Source organism: Talpa europaea, assembly GCF_964194135.1.
Source record: "Talpa europaea genome assembly, chromosome: 10".
In the NCBI taxonomy this organism is placed as follows: Eukaryota; Metazoa; Chordata; class Mammalia; order Eulipotyphla; family Talpidae; genus Talpa; species Talpa europaea.
Window position 1 is genome coordinate 51,272,422 of NC_140077.1, and position 15,468 is coordinate 51,287,889.

General features: G+C 35.8%; 1 protein-coding gene across 1 annotated transcript; it reads right to left on the minus strand.

Annotated features, from left to right (window-relative positions):
- Positions 1–1,577: 1,577 nt before the first annotated feature.
- CDK1 (cyclin dependent kinase 1) lies at positions 1,578–14,757 on the minus strand (the record flags this gene model as incomplete). Its single annotated transcript, XM_084246290.1, has 7 exons — positions 1,578–1,676; positions 3,909–4,050; positions 4,454–4,617; positions 6,404–6,574; positions 8,060–8,183; positions 9,518–9,674; positions 14,721–14,757. The coding sequence occupies 7 exons, from the start codon at positions 14,755–14,757 to the stop codon at positions 1,578–1,580; spliced, it is 894 nt and encodes a 297-aa protein (XP_084102416.1).
- Between the last annotated feature and the right edge of the window lie 711 nt (positions 14,758–15,468).

Consider the following 15,468-nt stretch of genomic DNA (forward strand, 5'->3'; position numbering starts at 1 on the left):
TGGCGCAGCGGTTGAGCGCTGGGTTGCGAGGCTGCCCGCGGCCCCTGCGGCGCCGGTTCGATCCCCGGCTGCTCCCCGGCCACCGGAGGAGGGTCCCACATGGCGTGCAGACTTCTCCTGCCGCCCGCTGCTCCCCTCAGCAGTGTACTTCGGTCCTTCTGCCTGCTCTGCTCCCCGCTCTGGCTCTGGTGAATTCTCTCACCCTCCCGCGCTTCTGACTGTACCCAGTGCATGTATAAACAAAACAAACAAACAAGCAGACAAATAAATAAATGGAACATGCCTCTATTAAAAATAAAAAAAAAAAAAAAGAATCAATAACAGGGGCCTCCCTGGTGGCGCAGCCTATGAAGCAGTCCGCAGCCTCGCCAGCTCCCCGGCCGGCCAGGGAGCAATACACATGGTACAGCAGACCTTTCCTGCCTCGCTCGCTGCTCCCCTTAGCAGTGTGCTTCGTTCAGTCTGCCTGTTCTGTTCCCCACTCTGTCTCTGGTGAATCCTCTCACCCTTTGCATCTCTGGCCTGTACCCCAGCTCTTTTATGCATAAATACTTAAAAAAAAAAGAGTAACACAAGGATGCCTGTTTTAGTTACAAGTAACAGGAGGAAAAACAGAGGGTCTATGGTCATAGCACAGATGTACACTAAAAATGATAAAACTATTTTTACATATATTTCTCTTGATTATAACAACTCAGGCTTCACATAGGTAAGAATCACAAAGAGCAGCATTATTCATTAAACAATTTAATTCCCAAAGCTAGTGATTTTAGGTAAATACTTATACATTAGAACCTTCTAAGAAAACTGCTAATAAACAACATCATGCCAAAAATTGCACATAGTGTTTTTAGTCAGAATTGAAAGCCAAGATAAGCAATTCCTTTGTTATTATTTTTGATCAAGGCTTAAGAATTCACAAAGACAAATAGCTTTTATACCCGACCTAAAAATAAGATGGTTCATAAATTTTCTGAACTGATATTCTCTGCTCTGGACAATCCTTTATTTTGACTGTAAACTTTAGCAAACCTTGGCGTGCTTTAATATTAGTGTTGTAAATTTCTGAAAACCTCTATAAATTCAGCACTTTTTCTGAAATTTGGATAGTTTTTTTATCCTGCATGCTTAAATATTAAGGTCACAAATTGAAGTATCAGTAGAAAAATATAAATCCTTAGGGCAAGAAATGACAAGAAAATTTAAGGAGTCAGAGCATAAAAACTTAGCATATTTTCCTAAATTTTAGTGGTTCCAACTATAGGAAAACCAAACTGCTATATGGGCTTGAAATGATTTAAGCTAACAATTTTTCCCAATTCTTGACACTAATAGATTTATAGTTTTATTATAGTAACAAATAGTTGTTTCAGTGAGATCTACACACATATACAGATTATATTTAAATTCATATAGAACAATATTTACATATTTAAGTTATACTTTTGAAATTAGAAGATGAAGTAGTTAAGTTTTACAACAAAGAAAAGAAAAATACACAAGACAAAAATAGAGTTAACAGTAAAAATGTAACTGTCTGCTCTTGATACAACATGTGGAAACTCTTTGTCAGAAAACTATATCTTCTTAATCTGATTGTCCAAATCATTAAAATATGGATGATTCAGGGCCATTTTGCCAGAAATTCGTTTGGCTGGATCATAGACTAACATTTTCTGGAGGGAAAAGACAAAAAGAGGGTTTTAATTTATTTAAGAAGTGAAACAAAAATTTTTAAAATCTTAACCTTTTTTACCAATCATAAGTTAATAATCCTAATGAAAACCATAACTATCTCATCCTCACCCAATAAAAAACCAAATCAACAAGCAGACTAGATACATTTAATATTCAGTTGCCATGTGAACACTTACTATGTAGCACTATATTAAGTGCTTTGAACTTATTACTTATCTCTCACAATAAAAGACAGGTACTAATCCCAATTTACAAGTGAAAACACTGAGGCTCAAAAAGGTTAATAACTTGCTCAAGTTCACAAAGTTAAGGAGTGGTAAGGCTAAAATATGAAACAAGATTTATGATTTACAGAAGTGGTTCTCAACTGGGCGAGATTTTTCCACTGAGGGGACAATTAAGCAGTATCTGGGACTTTTGAGTTGTCACAATTGGGTGGAATGTGATATGAGGCTCTCTAAGGTAGAGGAATGAGATGCAATTAAGTGTCTCTTAATGTACAAGACAGTCTCCTGAAAGATCCAGTCCAGATGTCAATAGTAACTATACTAACAAACTCTAACTTAACAGTATTTGACCTTTGTCTCCTTAACTGAAGTGAACTTCTTTGTTTGAGTATAACAGGAGTCAAAAGACAGATTGTGCTCATAAATTGAAAGACCTTTTAAGTCTTACCAACAATATTTATATATAAACTACCTGAATGGCAACTGGCAGACTGTAAACTAACTGGCAGATAAGGACTTTGGAGCACACGGTAAGCAGCTGAAAAATCTGAGCTGAATTAGGTGGCATAATGAACACTTATAAACTGAACATCCAGTAAGATCTACATAATGATAATAGCAATAGACTTTGTTTTCTTCATTTAGTAACATGAGAAATCCTTTCCCCCCCCTGGAATCACATCATGTGAGTCATCAAAATCAGTTCTCTTTTAGAACTCTCCTGCACTGTTGGTGGGAGTGCAAACTGGTCCAACCACTATGGAGAGCTGTGTGGAGATTTCTGGACCTACTAAACATAAAGCTTCCATATGATCCAGCAATTCCACTCCTAGGTATTTACCAAAGGACACAGAAACATCAATTCCAAGAATACCTGCACTCCTATGTTTATAGCAGCACTATTTACAATAGCTAAGCTTTGGAAACATCCCAAATGCCCAAAAATAGATGACTGGATCAAGAAGATGTGGTACATATACACCATGGAATATTACTCAGCATTCAAAAAAGATAAAACACATGCAATTTGCAGCAACATGGATGGCACTGGAAGGGATCATGCTCAGCGAAATAAGCCAAAAAGAAAAAGAAAAATACCGGATGGTCTCACTCATAGCAGGAATCTAGAAAACTTAAATAAGGGACCAGGAAAATGAATAACTATAAGAAAGTGAAAATCAAAATCAACAAAAAACTATGAACCAGAGACACTTTTTGGGGGGTGAGGGGGGGGGGCGGGAGGGGAGGGATTGGGGTCAGAATGGGGGGGTTGCAATTGTATGGGGAATATAAAAATAAAATTTATTATCTTAAAAAAAAAAATCGGTTCTCTTTTAAAAGCTCAATTTTTAAATACCGTTGCAAAAAAAAAAAAAAAAAAAAAAAAAAAAACACTTCCTAAAGCAGCTCTAAGACTTTTTTATCCTTATGGGTTTGGGGATTTTTTTTTTGGGGGGGGGGGGTTGTCTTATTTTTGAAGAAATAGTTGGGAACAGCAATAAAAAGAAAGGGAATTTTAAGAACTATACCAGCCTTTCTTCTTGTGATGTAGAAAGAAAGGCGAAAAATGAGAGTTCATTTCACGCAGTAAAAGGATTTAGTCACCAAAAACATCAAACAATAAAGAAAACAGCTATGTCTAGGAAGAACTACAGAGATAAAAATGCCAGAAAGGAAGGTCACTACAAGTCAGCAACTGAAAATAACAACAAAGGTATATTAACCCTGGTCTCTCTTTCAGAATATCTATAGCTATCAGATTAAAACCAAAACAAAACTAATGCTAAATTTTCCTCTCACAAATCACTGATGTTTCTTGGTTTTATTAAAATTAATGGAACTAGTCATACATTAAACATAAGAGATATAATAGTCATGAGTCTTGCTTGATAAACATTGTCTTTTCTTCCCTATTCTAGTAAAAAAAGTTAATTATGTTCAGAACCATCAGTAATGTCAGTTAGTATGAAGGGCATCCCTTACCGAGAGCAGATCCAACCCATTTTCATCCAAGTTTTTGACATGGGATGCTAGGCTTCCTGGTTTCCATTTAGGGAACGTATTCTTGTAGTCTTGTAAAGATTCCACTTCTGGCCACACTTCATTATTGGGCGTGCCCAAAGCTCTAAAATTCATTAAAAAATTGAAAATTGTTAAAACATAAAAATAATCTTGCTACGGGTCTCCCCTGGTGGCGCAGCGGTTGAGAGCTGGGCTGTAAAGCTGCCTGCAGCCTCTGTAGCACCGGTTCAATTCCTGGCCACAGGGCGAGGGTCCCACAGGGCACGCAGACCCCTCCTGCCACGCCCGCTGCTCCCCTCAGCAGTGTACTTCGTCAGTCCACCAGTTCTGTTCCCCACTCTAGCTCTGGTGAATCCTCTTACCCTCCCACGCTTCTGACTGTACCTAGTGCTTGCATAAATAAAGAAACATATAAATAAATAAATCTTTAAAAAATCTTGTTACATACAGATCCATTATCATTTAACTTGAAAGTCCTTAACGTTTAAATATAAAACAAAAAATACCTGAAAATTCTGAAGAGTTGATCAATCTCTGAATCCCCATGGAAAAGTGGCTTCTTAGTTGCTAATTCTGCAAATATGGTGCCTATGCTCCAAATATCAACTGGAGTTGAATAGCGAGCTGACCCCAGCAGTACTTCTGGAGATCTATACCAGAGTGTCACTACCTAATACAAAGCAAATTTTCACAAGGAGTAAGTGTGACACATTAATACTTTTATTTCATTAGCACTGTTGTGCAAAAGGTTTTTATATTTTTATTATCAGGTTGCCTCTGATATTACTATTTAAACATCAACTATACACAAAATATCAAATGGAAGATAAATATTTCATTTTTAAGTTCTATTCATATGAGGGGAGGAACAGATAAGTAAACCAAGTATTTTCTTGCTGTTCAAACAATTAAAGTGAAAGGCTTAGAACCCAAATTCAGATAGCCTTTACTTAAAAATAAAGCACATTGATAAGGGGCAGTGAGTGTGTTTGTTTTTGTCTGACATACACAAAATACACGTACTGCTTCAATGCTAAAGACTGCAATGAATAAATCATTTAAGTCTATTAGTAGTGGTCCAGAGATAATTTATTTTAGTATATAATTTATCACACAATAAAACATAACATTTAATATAAAGTCAATAGCATCTGTTTTAGACAATGGGTAACAAGTAATCTTTATTTAATAACAAATATATATAATTTTAATTTCCTCTAGACAATATATGATTAGCTCATTATCTTTTTTAAAAATTTTTTATTTTTGTAAGAACTAGGGTGTAGGCCAGAGGTACGGGGTTGGGGGGGGGTGATAAGTTCACCAGAAACAGAGTGGGGAGCAGAACGGATGGATCTGCTGAAATATACTGCTAAGGGGAACAGCAGGCAAGACAGGAGAGGTCTACTGTGCCATGTGGGTTGGCTCCCTGGCTGGGGATCGAACTCAAGCTGCAGCGGTAACAGCACTGAGACTTAACCCCATCAGGGAGGCCCCAAATATATTTATTACTTAATAAATAATTTTAAAAAGCCAACACATTTAACCAAATGAGCATGGTTGTAAATTTTGATCTGGAGACAGTCTGGGTGTAAGGGTAAATAATGCCACATAAAACACAATAATCCTTTACTACACAATTCAACATTCCCTTTCCTTCCAGAAATACCAATGAAATGCAAAATAATAAATATAACAATGACAACACATGATTATATTTAGTGCTTTCTAAATGAATATGAATCAGTATATCTTAAACAACAAAATCTGTCTTTTAACCAATTTGTGTATCAGAGAGGATCCAAAGAGGATACAGAAACCGTAGTGCTTTAAATGGGGATATTTTCATATTAAGAAATATTTAGCTATTTAACAGGGAATTGGAATGAGATCGATTAATAAGAAACAATGAAAACTAAATGCCTCTCTAGCATCTTCTACTGACAAAGCTTTATATCACATAAGATGGCAAAGGAAAAGTATCTAAAGGTTCCAGTTCCATTTTCAAATAGCAAGCAATTAAGGGTGAATTTAAAGCTGAGATGCGGGCTTCCCTGGTGGTACAGCGGTTGAGCGCTGGGTTGCAAAGCTGCCCACAGCCTCTATAGCGCCAGTTCGATCCCCGGCTGCTCCCTGGCCACTGGAGGAGGGTCCCGCATGGCGCGCAGACCTCTCCTGCCGCCCGCTGCTCCCCTCAGCAGTGTACTTTGGTCCTTTTGCCTCTTCTGCTATCAGCTCTGGCTCTGGTTGAATTCTCTCACCCTCCTGCGCTTCTGACTGTACCCAGTGCTTGTATAAATAAATAAATCTTTAAAAAAAATAAAGCTGAGATGCAGTAAGCTGAAACTGGCACAGAATGGAATTATTTTTGAGTTATTTTTCTCTTGACTTGAAGAATAAATACAGAAGGCAATCCAGCATATTCAAAAGCACTAAAAAAAAATTATTATACATACCTCATGTGTATACACTCTAATAGGTATTCCAAAAGCTCTGGCAAGGCCAAAATCAGCCAATTTAATTGTTCCTTTGTCATCAATCAATAGATTTTGAGGTTTTAAGTCTCTGTGTAGAACTCTTCTAGAGTGACAAAACACAATCCCTTGTAGGATTTGGTACAAATAACTCTGGAAGAAGGAAATATGTTAGAAAAGTAACCATAGCATATAATGATTTTCTAAGTATTTGTGATAGATTTGCTTCAAAAATATAAGAAATGATGATGCAGGGAAATGTTTAACTACCCAAAAAGCTATCAGGACACTTGAGAACACCAAGAAGCATTTGGGGGCAGGAAGTTCCATTTACACACACCATCATGTTTTTATACCTAAAACAAAGGTAATCATTTACCTTATGTAAACTTCTATATCCAAAAGAATACACTTATTTTGGGGGGCCATGATTAACTCACAATTTAGCTTACTATACATAAACTTTCTTAAATTTGTATGTATGTATTTAGAACAATTTCTAAATTGTAAGGTTGGTAGTAAGGTTGGTCTTTTTCATCTCTGCCTTTTATGTTTACATATGTATTTCCTCTTTGGAAACATTGGTCACAGATCCCAAAGAAACGACTAACAAGATATTAGTTGCTTATATGTTCAGAAAAGTATTTTACAAAGCACTTATTGCCAAGACAATGTAATGAAGCAAAAAAGATATTACAAAAATAGTTAACAGAATTAACATACAAAGTTTAAAGTTATAAAACATTAAAAAACAAACAAACTACCTATTGGAACTGGTTAGCCATTTAGGGAAAACATTAACCATAGTTCTTACACCAAAATTATCTGGTCCATCCTGAATCTAAGAGACAAAAAGGCCAAGGAAGGGATAACCAACTAAAACTATTCCAAAAAATACTGTCATGTATTATCTAAAACATATGATCTTTGAGTTAGGAATAAAGAAACAAGACCTAAAAATCAAAATGCCTTCTCACATAATAGATTGCTAAGATATTGAAAAGATTATTAGAGGACAACTAGCCCTATCAAGATTTTAAAAGTAAACAAACATCTCCAACCCATGAATTCCAGCTATAAGAATTTATTCTAAAAATTAGCATATGAAGGTAAACCTATGTCACTGCAATATCTTTCTTAAAAGAATGACCCACCAAGCACAAAAACAACTAAATGTTCATCAATACGGAACTGGTTTTAAGAAGTTTATCAAAAATTTAGACAAATAGGTAGACCTACTTGTCCAAGTTTTAAAGAGAAAAAGAGAAAGGGGTATACACACACACATATACCTAACACACACATTCAGAAATAATCCTTTTTTATAAAATATGTTCACAAATGGACACAGCCAACAAAAAAGCACTTGTAAGACCGTAATCAACTAACAACTACCTCTGAGGAGTGGGTTGGGAAAGTTCCCAACACACAGTACATTCTTAAAAACAGTCCATGAGCAATTGAAATATCATCTAGTAATAAAATGGCTGACCGTGATATGAAAAGAAATATTCTTCCTTGTTCTATTTTCCAACTTCTTTTTCCAAACTTATTTCCATAAAACACAGGGACTTCAACAGAGTAGATCCATAATAGTCACAGTGGAAAAACATTAATGGAATTAGATATGTTTCTTACCTTAACAAGTGAAGAATCCATGAACTGACCAGGAGGGATAGAATCCAAGTATTTTTTGAGATCCATGGAAAGAAATTCAAAGATGAGATATAACCTGGAGTCCTGCATAAGCACATCTTGAAGACTGAAGAAAACAATTACATGAAAAACAAAATAATCTAGCAAAGATTTTTTTTTCCTACACCTCTCTCACAAAAAGAAACTACTTCCATTTTCACAGCAATTATCACAAAAAGTGGGTTATAAACATTTTTCTATAAAAATTACATGCTGTTTTTGGGAAAGAAGACATGGTAGCTTCCCCAGTTGTCAAAATCTTAGCATACTAAACTAAAATTTGAAAGGAATCTCAAGGCAGCAACTGATACTTAAGTCACATTATACATGAGCTAGTAACTGTCAAACCACTTTTTATTCCAAAAGAACACTTTTTTCCCCTTTATTTATTTTATATACTTTTTACATCATTTTTCATTTTTGCGCAGTGTATGCATTTTCATCTTGGTTATATTCCCCATACAATTCCCACCTCCCTTATTTTGGCCCTAATCCCTCCCCCCTACCACCCCCCATCCCCGTAGTATGCCTCAGGTTTATAGTTGCTTGTTTACTTTTATTTTTACTTTATTATAATTAATCGTTTCCCTGGTCCCTTATTTAGGTTTTCTAAATTCCTGCTATGAGTGAGACCATTCTTTTTCTTCATGGCTTATTTAGCTGAGCATGATCCCTTCCAGCTCCATCTATGTTGCTGCAAATTGCATGAGTTTATCTTTTTTGATTGCTGAGTAATATTCCATTGTGTATATGTACCACATCTTCTTGATCCAGTCATCTATTTTTGGGCATTTGGGTTGTTTCCAAAGCTTAGCTATTATAAATAGTGCTGTTATAAACATAGGGGTGCAGGCGCTCTTTGAAATTAATGTTTCTGTGCCCCCAAAAGAACATTTTTAAAGTTGACTGCCTGTTGTTCAGAACTTGTCTTTCCATTGAGATAAATTATAAAAAAGTATTAGCTGACCTTAATAGTTACTCATTATCTTCAGCACCAGAAAAATACAACGAAATCCTATCTTTGACTGTAAGGAAGACAACCTCTCGGTTCAAATGAAAAGAAAGAAAAAACTTTCTCATCTGTGCCAACTACCTATCTTAGGACTAGAAGGGGCCCTTAAGGAAGTGAGAGTTACAAAGCTCTGTGTAAAGGCCTTTTCTCCATGGCCAGTTTACCTTGATTTCCCAGGCCCAATACTCATCTCTTTTACGAAGCTTTGTGAACCATGTTCCTGCTTCAATCTATTTTTTTTCTGTGCCCAGCATTGTCAATTAACAAAAATAGGAATCTGTTCCTCTCAATAAGCTTAGGACAGAATTTGCAAATGTAAAAATTACTATATTGAAATTCACTTTTGAAACAGTTTGTGCAAAAGTTTAAATTTAGATATCATAACATACCTGACTATATTTGGATGACGAAGTTCTTTTAATAGGGAAATTTCCCGAATTGCAGTACTAGGAACCCCTTCCTCTTCACTTTCTAGTCTGATTTTCTTCATTGCTACCACTTGGCCTGTAGTTTTGTGCCTACCCTTATACACAACTCCATAGGTACCTGAAATACACAAAATAAATGTCTACTATGGACAGAAATTATTTTACTGATAATAATCTCATCATTTCTAAAAAGAATTTGAGGGTAAAATACAACCTATCATGTCAGTAGTTGAGAAATAAAATTCATGTAGTTGTCACAATTTTCCCAAATACTTAATTATCGGTGATTTCCCATCACATTAGAGAACAAAATAGATCCTTTGCAAATTGGAATATATCTCCTGTGAAATACCCTATAATAAAGTTAGGCATACAGTGTAATGATTTGGGTCCAGAAAACAAAGGCACGACATTTTCAGAAAACTCTGTATGTATATCAGAGTGCTTTATGCATTGAGATATAGAGCCAACAGTTCTCCAGAAAAGATGGAGATAAAAATAGTTCATTAATTACTGAGTAAGTCTAATAAAATTCACATTATCTATTAAATTGTAGGGAATCCTTATACTTATCCAGAAGTTGTTATGCCCTTCAGATATGAGTAATAATGTCAATATAAAGGTGGGATCTTTGGTAGAAGTGGGGAGAGGGATAGATACAGAGAATGGAAATGGCAATAAAGGAGATGGACTATTTAGCTAAAACAAGTCCAGATACATGATATACCTAATCCTCCAGATAAATGATTTTTGAAGTGGGGGTAGAAAATTTAGGGAAGTCTTGAATGCCTTAACTATAAGTGAAATATATATATAAAATAGCTTTTGCTATTTTTTCTATGACATCAGTAAATTTCAAGTGACCAGAGAGCATCTTTCTAAGGAGATCTATTCTAGCTTTCATCAGTTTCTACAAAGGTAGCCATGTTTCAGAAAAGGTTAATAAGAACCACTAATAGAATATCTACTTTCTTAATTATAACTGTCAGTAGCAAATTGATATATATATATGAAATTATTCTCATTTCTTTTAATACAGAAATTCTATATACTTTATATCTTCCTAGATACTGGTGTCATCTTTTTTTTAAGATTGATTTTATTTAAGTGGGGTGTAGGCCAGAAGTGCAGGGTGTGAGAGGATTCACCAGAGACAGAGTGGGGAGCAGAATAGGTGGATCTACTAAAATACACAGTGGGAGAGACAGGAGAGATCTGCTGCACTATGTGTTAGCTCCCTGCCCGGGGATTGAACTCAAGCAATAGTGGCTGGCGATAGCTTGATAGCACTGAGACTTTAATCCCTGCGCCACCAGGGAAGCCCTTGGTGTCATTTTAAAGTTACAATCTGACATAACATCCATTTTGTTAATTTGATTAAATTTTGTACTTTTGGAAAACCAAAATTATTCCATTAAAGAACTGCTTTTATTTAAACTTCACAACACCTTTAAAAAAAAGTAGGTAAACTCCTATACACTTAAAACCTGTACATTTCATTATCACAAAAGTAGGTAAGGCATGTAGCACACTCATAAGCAGACTGAAGATTAAATTACTCATTTGCATAACATAGTCAAATAAGTAGTCAATGGGAAATTCAGACTTTTTCCCCCTAGTCTGTCTTCTCTCTCTAGTGTATAACCTCATCTTGCCCTGCAGTGTACTCATAACATTGATTAATTAGAGTCAACACTCAAAATGAAGAAATGTTAGATGTGGTCAGATTATGGAGACCTCGTCATAAGCAAAACAATCTAATCAACACTGTGCCTCCTAAATATTAAATAAGGTTTCATAGTTACTCTCTATGATCTCAACACTCAAGATTTTTGTAATTCAGAAGAAGGCAGAGTACAACTTTGTAATATTTGAAGTATAGATGCACTTAAGAAATTGAGTTGGCAAAAAACTCAATTATCAAAGAGGAAAAGGCAGAGAAACTATTCTATTAAGATATTAACCACAAAACGAAATGCATGGTATCTTGGCTAGACCTCCAAAAAAAGTATTTATTTATTTTTTTAAAGATTTATTTATTTATTCATTCAAGACCTGTGGTACAGGCCATAGGTGTGTGTGGCGGGGTGAGAGGATTCACCAGAGACAGAGCGGGGAACAGAAAAGGCAGATTGACTGAAATACACTGCTGAGGGGAGCAACGGGCGAGTCAGGAGAGGTCTGCTGCGACATGTGGGTTGCTCCCTGGCTGGCTGGGGATTGAACTCATGGTGCAGTGGTTGTGGCTAGCTTCATAGGTTGCATCTTAAACCCCTGAGCCACCAGGGAGGCCCCTTTATTTATTTATTTTAAAAGATTTTATTTATTTATGTATAGGAGAACTGGGGTACAGGTGGGGGGGGGGTGGGCAGAGGGAAGAGGATTCACTGAGACAGAGTGGGAAGCAGAACAGAATTGACTGAAATACACTGCTCAGGGGAGCAGAGTGCGAAACAGGACAGGTCTGCTGCACCATGTGGGTCACCTCCCTGGCCGGGGATCGAACTCGAGCTGCAGTAGCTGTAGATTGCTTCATAGTGCTGATGCTTAACCCTTATCACTACCAGGGAGGCCCATGTCCACAAGTATTTAGAAGTATTTCCTGACAACTGACTCTAAATGGATTAAAAGAAAACTAAAATGGTAAAACACGCATAGATAATAAAGTAAGGTGCCAAAACACTAACATCTTGACAAAATGTATTACAGGTTTACTGCATATCAACTTCTCTGAAGGTCTGGAAATATTCAAAATAAAAAGTAGAGAGATCAAATATAACATTTAAAAGACAGTATTTTGTTAGAATTTGACCAGGCACCACCTGGCAAAAACAAAAAAGAAAATACTGCGTGGAAGGTGTCATCTAGGCCTTAAATTACTTCTGAAAGTTATTTTTTCAAAACAGTGTCTAGCACACAATCCAAACCAGGCAGGCACAGGAACAATCAAGATAATACAAGGCAGAAAAAGAACAGATTTCAGAAAATGAGACAAGGCAAAACATATAATACTATCAAATAAAATATGTAAGTATCACCTGAACCTTACTGCCAGACACTGCGAACAAGACAAAATCCCAACCCTCCTGTAGCTTACAGTGCAGAAAAAATAAAGGACATTAAGAATAATGAAAAGGTGGGCCTCCCTGGTGGCGCAGTGGTTGAGTGCTGGGTTGTGAAGCTGCCCACAGCCTCTGCAGCGCTGGTTCGATCCCTGGCTGCTCCCCGGCCACCAGAGGAGGGTCCCACATGGCGCACAGACCTCTCCTGTGGCCCGCTGCTCCCCTCAGCAGTGTACTTCGGTCTTCTGCCTGGCTCTGGTGAATTCTCTCACCCTCCCACACTTCTGACTGTACCCAGTGCTTGTATAAATAAATAAAAATAAATCTTAAAAAAAAAAAAAGAATAATGAAAAGGAACAAAATGACTTGGACTAGAATGAGGGGGCTGGAAAGTAGATCCATTAGAGAATAGTTTCCAGGGAGAAAGAACAACCACTGCCAAAGGCCCAGAGGTCAAAGAGCAAGGCATATTTGAGGACCTGGAAGAAATCTAAATTACAGTTGAGTGGCATTAGATGAGGCTGGCTAACTGGGCTACCGTGATGATAGTTGTGAGATGAGTGGTCCTAGTAATAGCAAGTAGTTAATGTGATGGTTTTTTGAGTTAAAGCATTCAAATAATGCTTTCCATGCATTATTCCATTGCATATCATAAATTTTGTAGTAAGCAGTATTCCCATTTGTTGAGATCCAGAAGTTAAAGGTTTATGATTGTCCCATTTGTAGACATCAAACTGGGTCATGTGACTATGTGTGTAATATACATTTGAAAGTGTATTTTTAACAGCTTCTATTTATAATAACAGTTAGAGTACATTTCACGAGTCAAATCTGTCATCTCCTATATGTCTACAACTCCACAATTTTTAAGGAAAAATACATTTACACTTAAGAATTTCCACACTTTTTCGGTGCCAAACTAGAATCAACGTTAAATTTTCTGGGAACTCAAGAACAGCATTAGACTTAGACACGCAAATCAAACTCATTTTTAACTCAATAGCAATATCTGTTTAGGTAAATGAATGCAATAAAATATTTAAGCAAATTTATTAAGAAAAAAGTCATAAAATCCAAGTTTACACACACACACACGTGTGTATCTCCAATCCAACTAGTGCCCAAACTTTTTATTTCCTCCCTGGTCTTTTTAATATTCTTTGTATAAGTAACATTCTGGAACACACTAAAAATACAGCACATATTCCTCAAACATAACTTTCATAAATTGGATTTTTATAAATTATGCTGCATAAGTTTTAACATTTGTTCCTGGAGAGTTTACAATGTTAATGTCAAGATGACTATATAGAAACTTAGATATTCTGTTGAAGGAAAAAAAAAAAAAAAAAAAAGCAAAAGAATATTTTAACCCCGCATTATGTCATAGTCAGCAGGACCCCAATAATGATTATATCATTATAAAGTTGATGAGGAAAAAAAAAAAATCCCCAGATGCTGAACTGCTGCAAAACAAGGTAAACGGAAAAACGAATTTTCTTAAAGAACCTATCAAGGACTAACTGTAGATATAAACATTGTTTAAAACTTTAATACAGAAAGGTAATGAATGATTATATAAGAAAATTATTGGTTTTAGAATAACTTAAAACATGTACAGTAGACAGGGCATTTAAACCTAAAGTAACTAAATGGAAATTTTTTAAATGACTTTAATAGTAATGCCTCTATTATTTAACAATAACCCTATATTTTGCCACTTTAGAAAATTTAGGTAATTTTAAAATAACTGTATAAGACTAAAAGTGTATTTTGAAATTAACATAATTCTACTGCCCTAACCTATACCCTCAATACATATATAAGCTACCAATCATGTTTATAAAATAGAATATTGCTTTGAAGTATTTAGTATTACAGAAGTATAAGATCATTGAAGTGAAGTGTTGTCAGGGAGACTATCCGCATAATTTCAGTTCTCTTGAAATGTGAAAATTCTGTGTTTACTATGAGAGACTACATATATTAATATAAATTAATACTACAGGAAACCATAAAGGGTGAACTTTAATAATTATTTACATGTCTTCATGTCAGAGACAAAGCATTGCCAAATCATCTAAAACATTAAAATCACTCACCTTCTCCAATTTTTTCTATTTTGGTATAGTCTTCCATAATTAATCAATGGATGTGGTAGATCCTAAAATGGAAGAAAAACTGACTTGATTATATGCAATTTACTCAAAGGATGGTTTTAAAAATTAATGATATTACATGTATTTTTCCATAATGCCAAGAGTTCAGTATTAATTTTCCATAAATGTTATATTAAAACAATGCTTACAAGAGAAAGGACTTGTGCAGTAAAACATTTCTACCTTTCTTAGCTCCTAAAACATTGCAAATACGTGTATATTCTCCACCAGTGTAATGTGCAGCTTCCAATCAAACCAGGCACCAGCTTATGTATCCTTGCCAAACAAAAGCCAGATGGTCTTTTTATGTAACTCTAAGGAGCAACGTGTACCAGAGTCATACTCAAATACGTCAACAAATGTTATTTGACAGAACTTGCGCTACTATATATTTTAGTAAAGATAACTCAAAAGAATCAATTTTTAAATACATGAGTAGGAAGCTAAAATGTGGACACATTGGAAACTGTTCAAAGCAGCAAATGGATGTAAGTAAAGTTGTGCAAGTGACAGTTCCAATCTTCTGCTTTTTGCAGTCACCTACACAAACATGATCAAGGCTTTCAAGGCACTGTTTGCAAGAGCAAGAGATATTACTAAGGAGCCTAAAAGAAAAGGTGCATTTCCACAGACAAAGGTCCCCGAGGAACTAACCCCTTATTAAGTTCCACTCTCATATTCACCTTCCCAA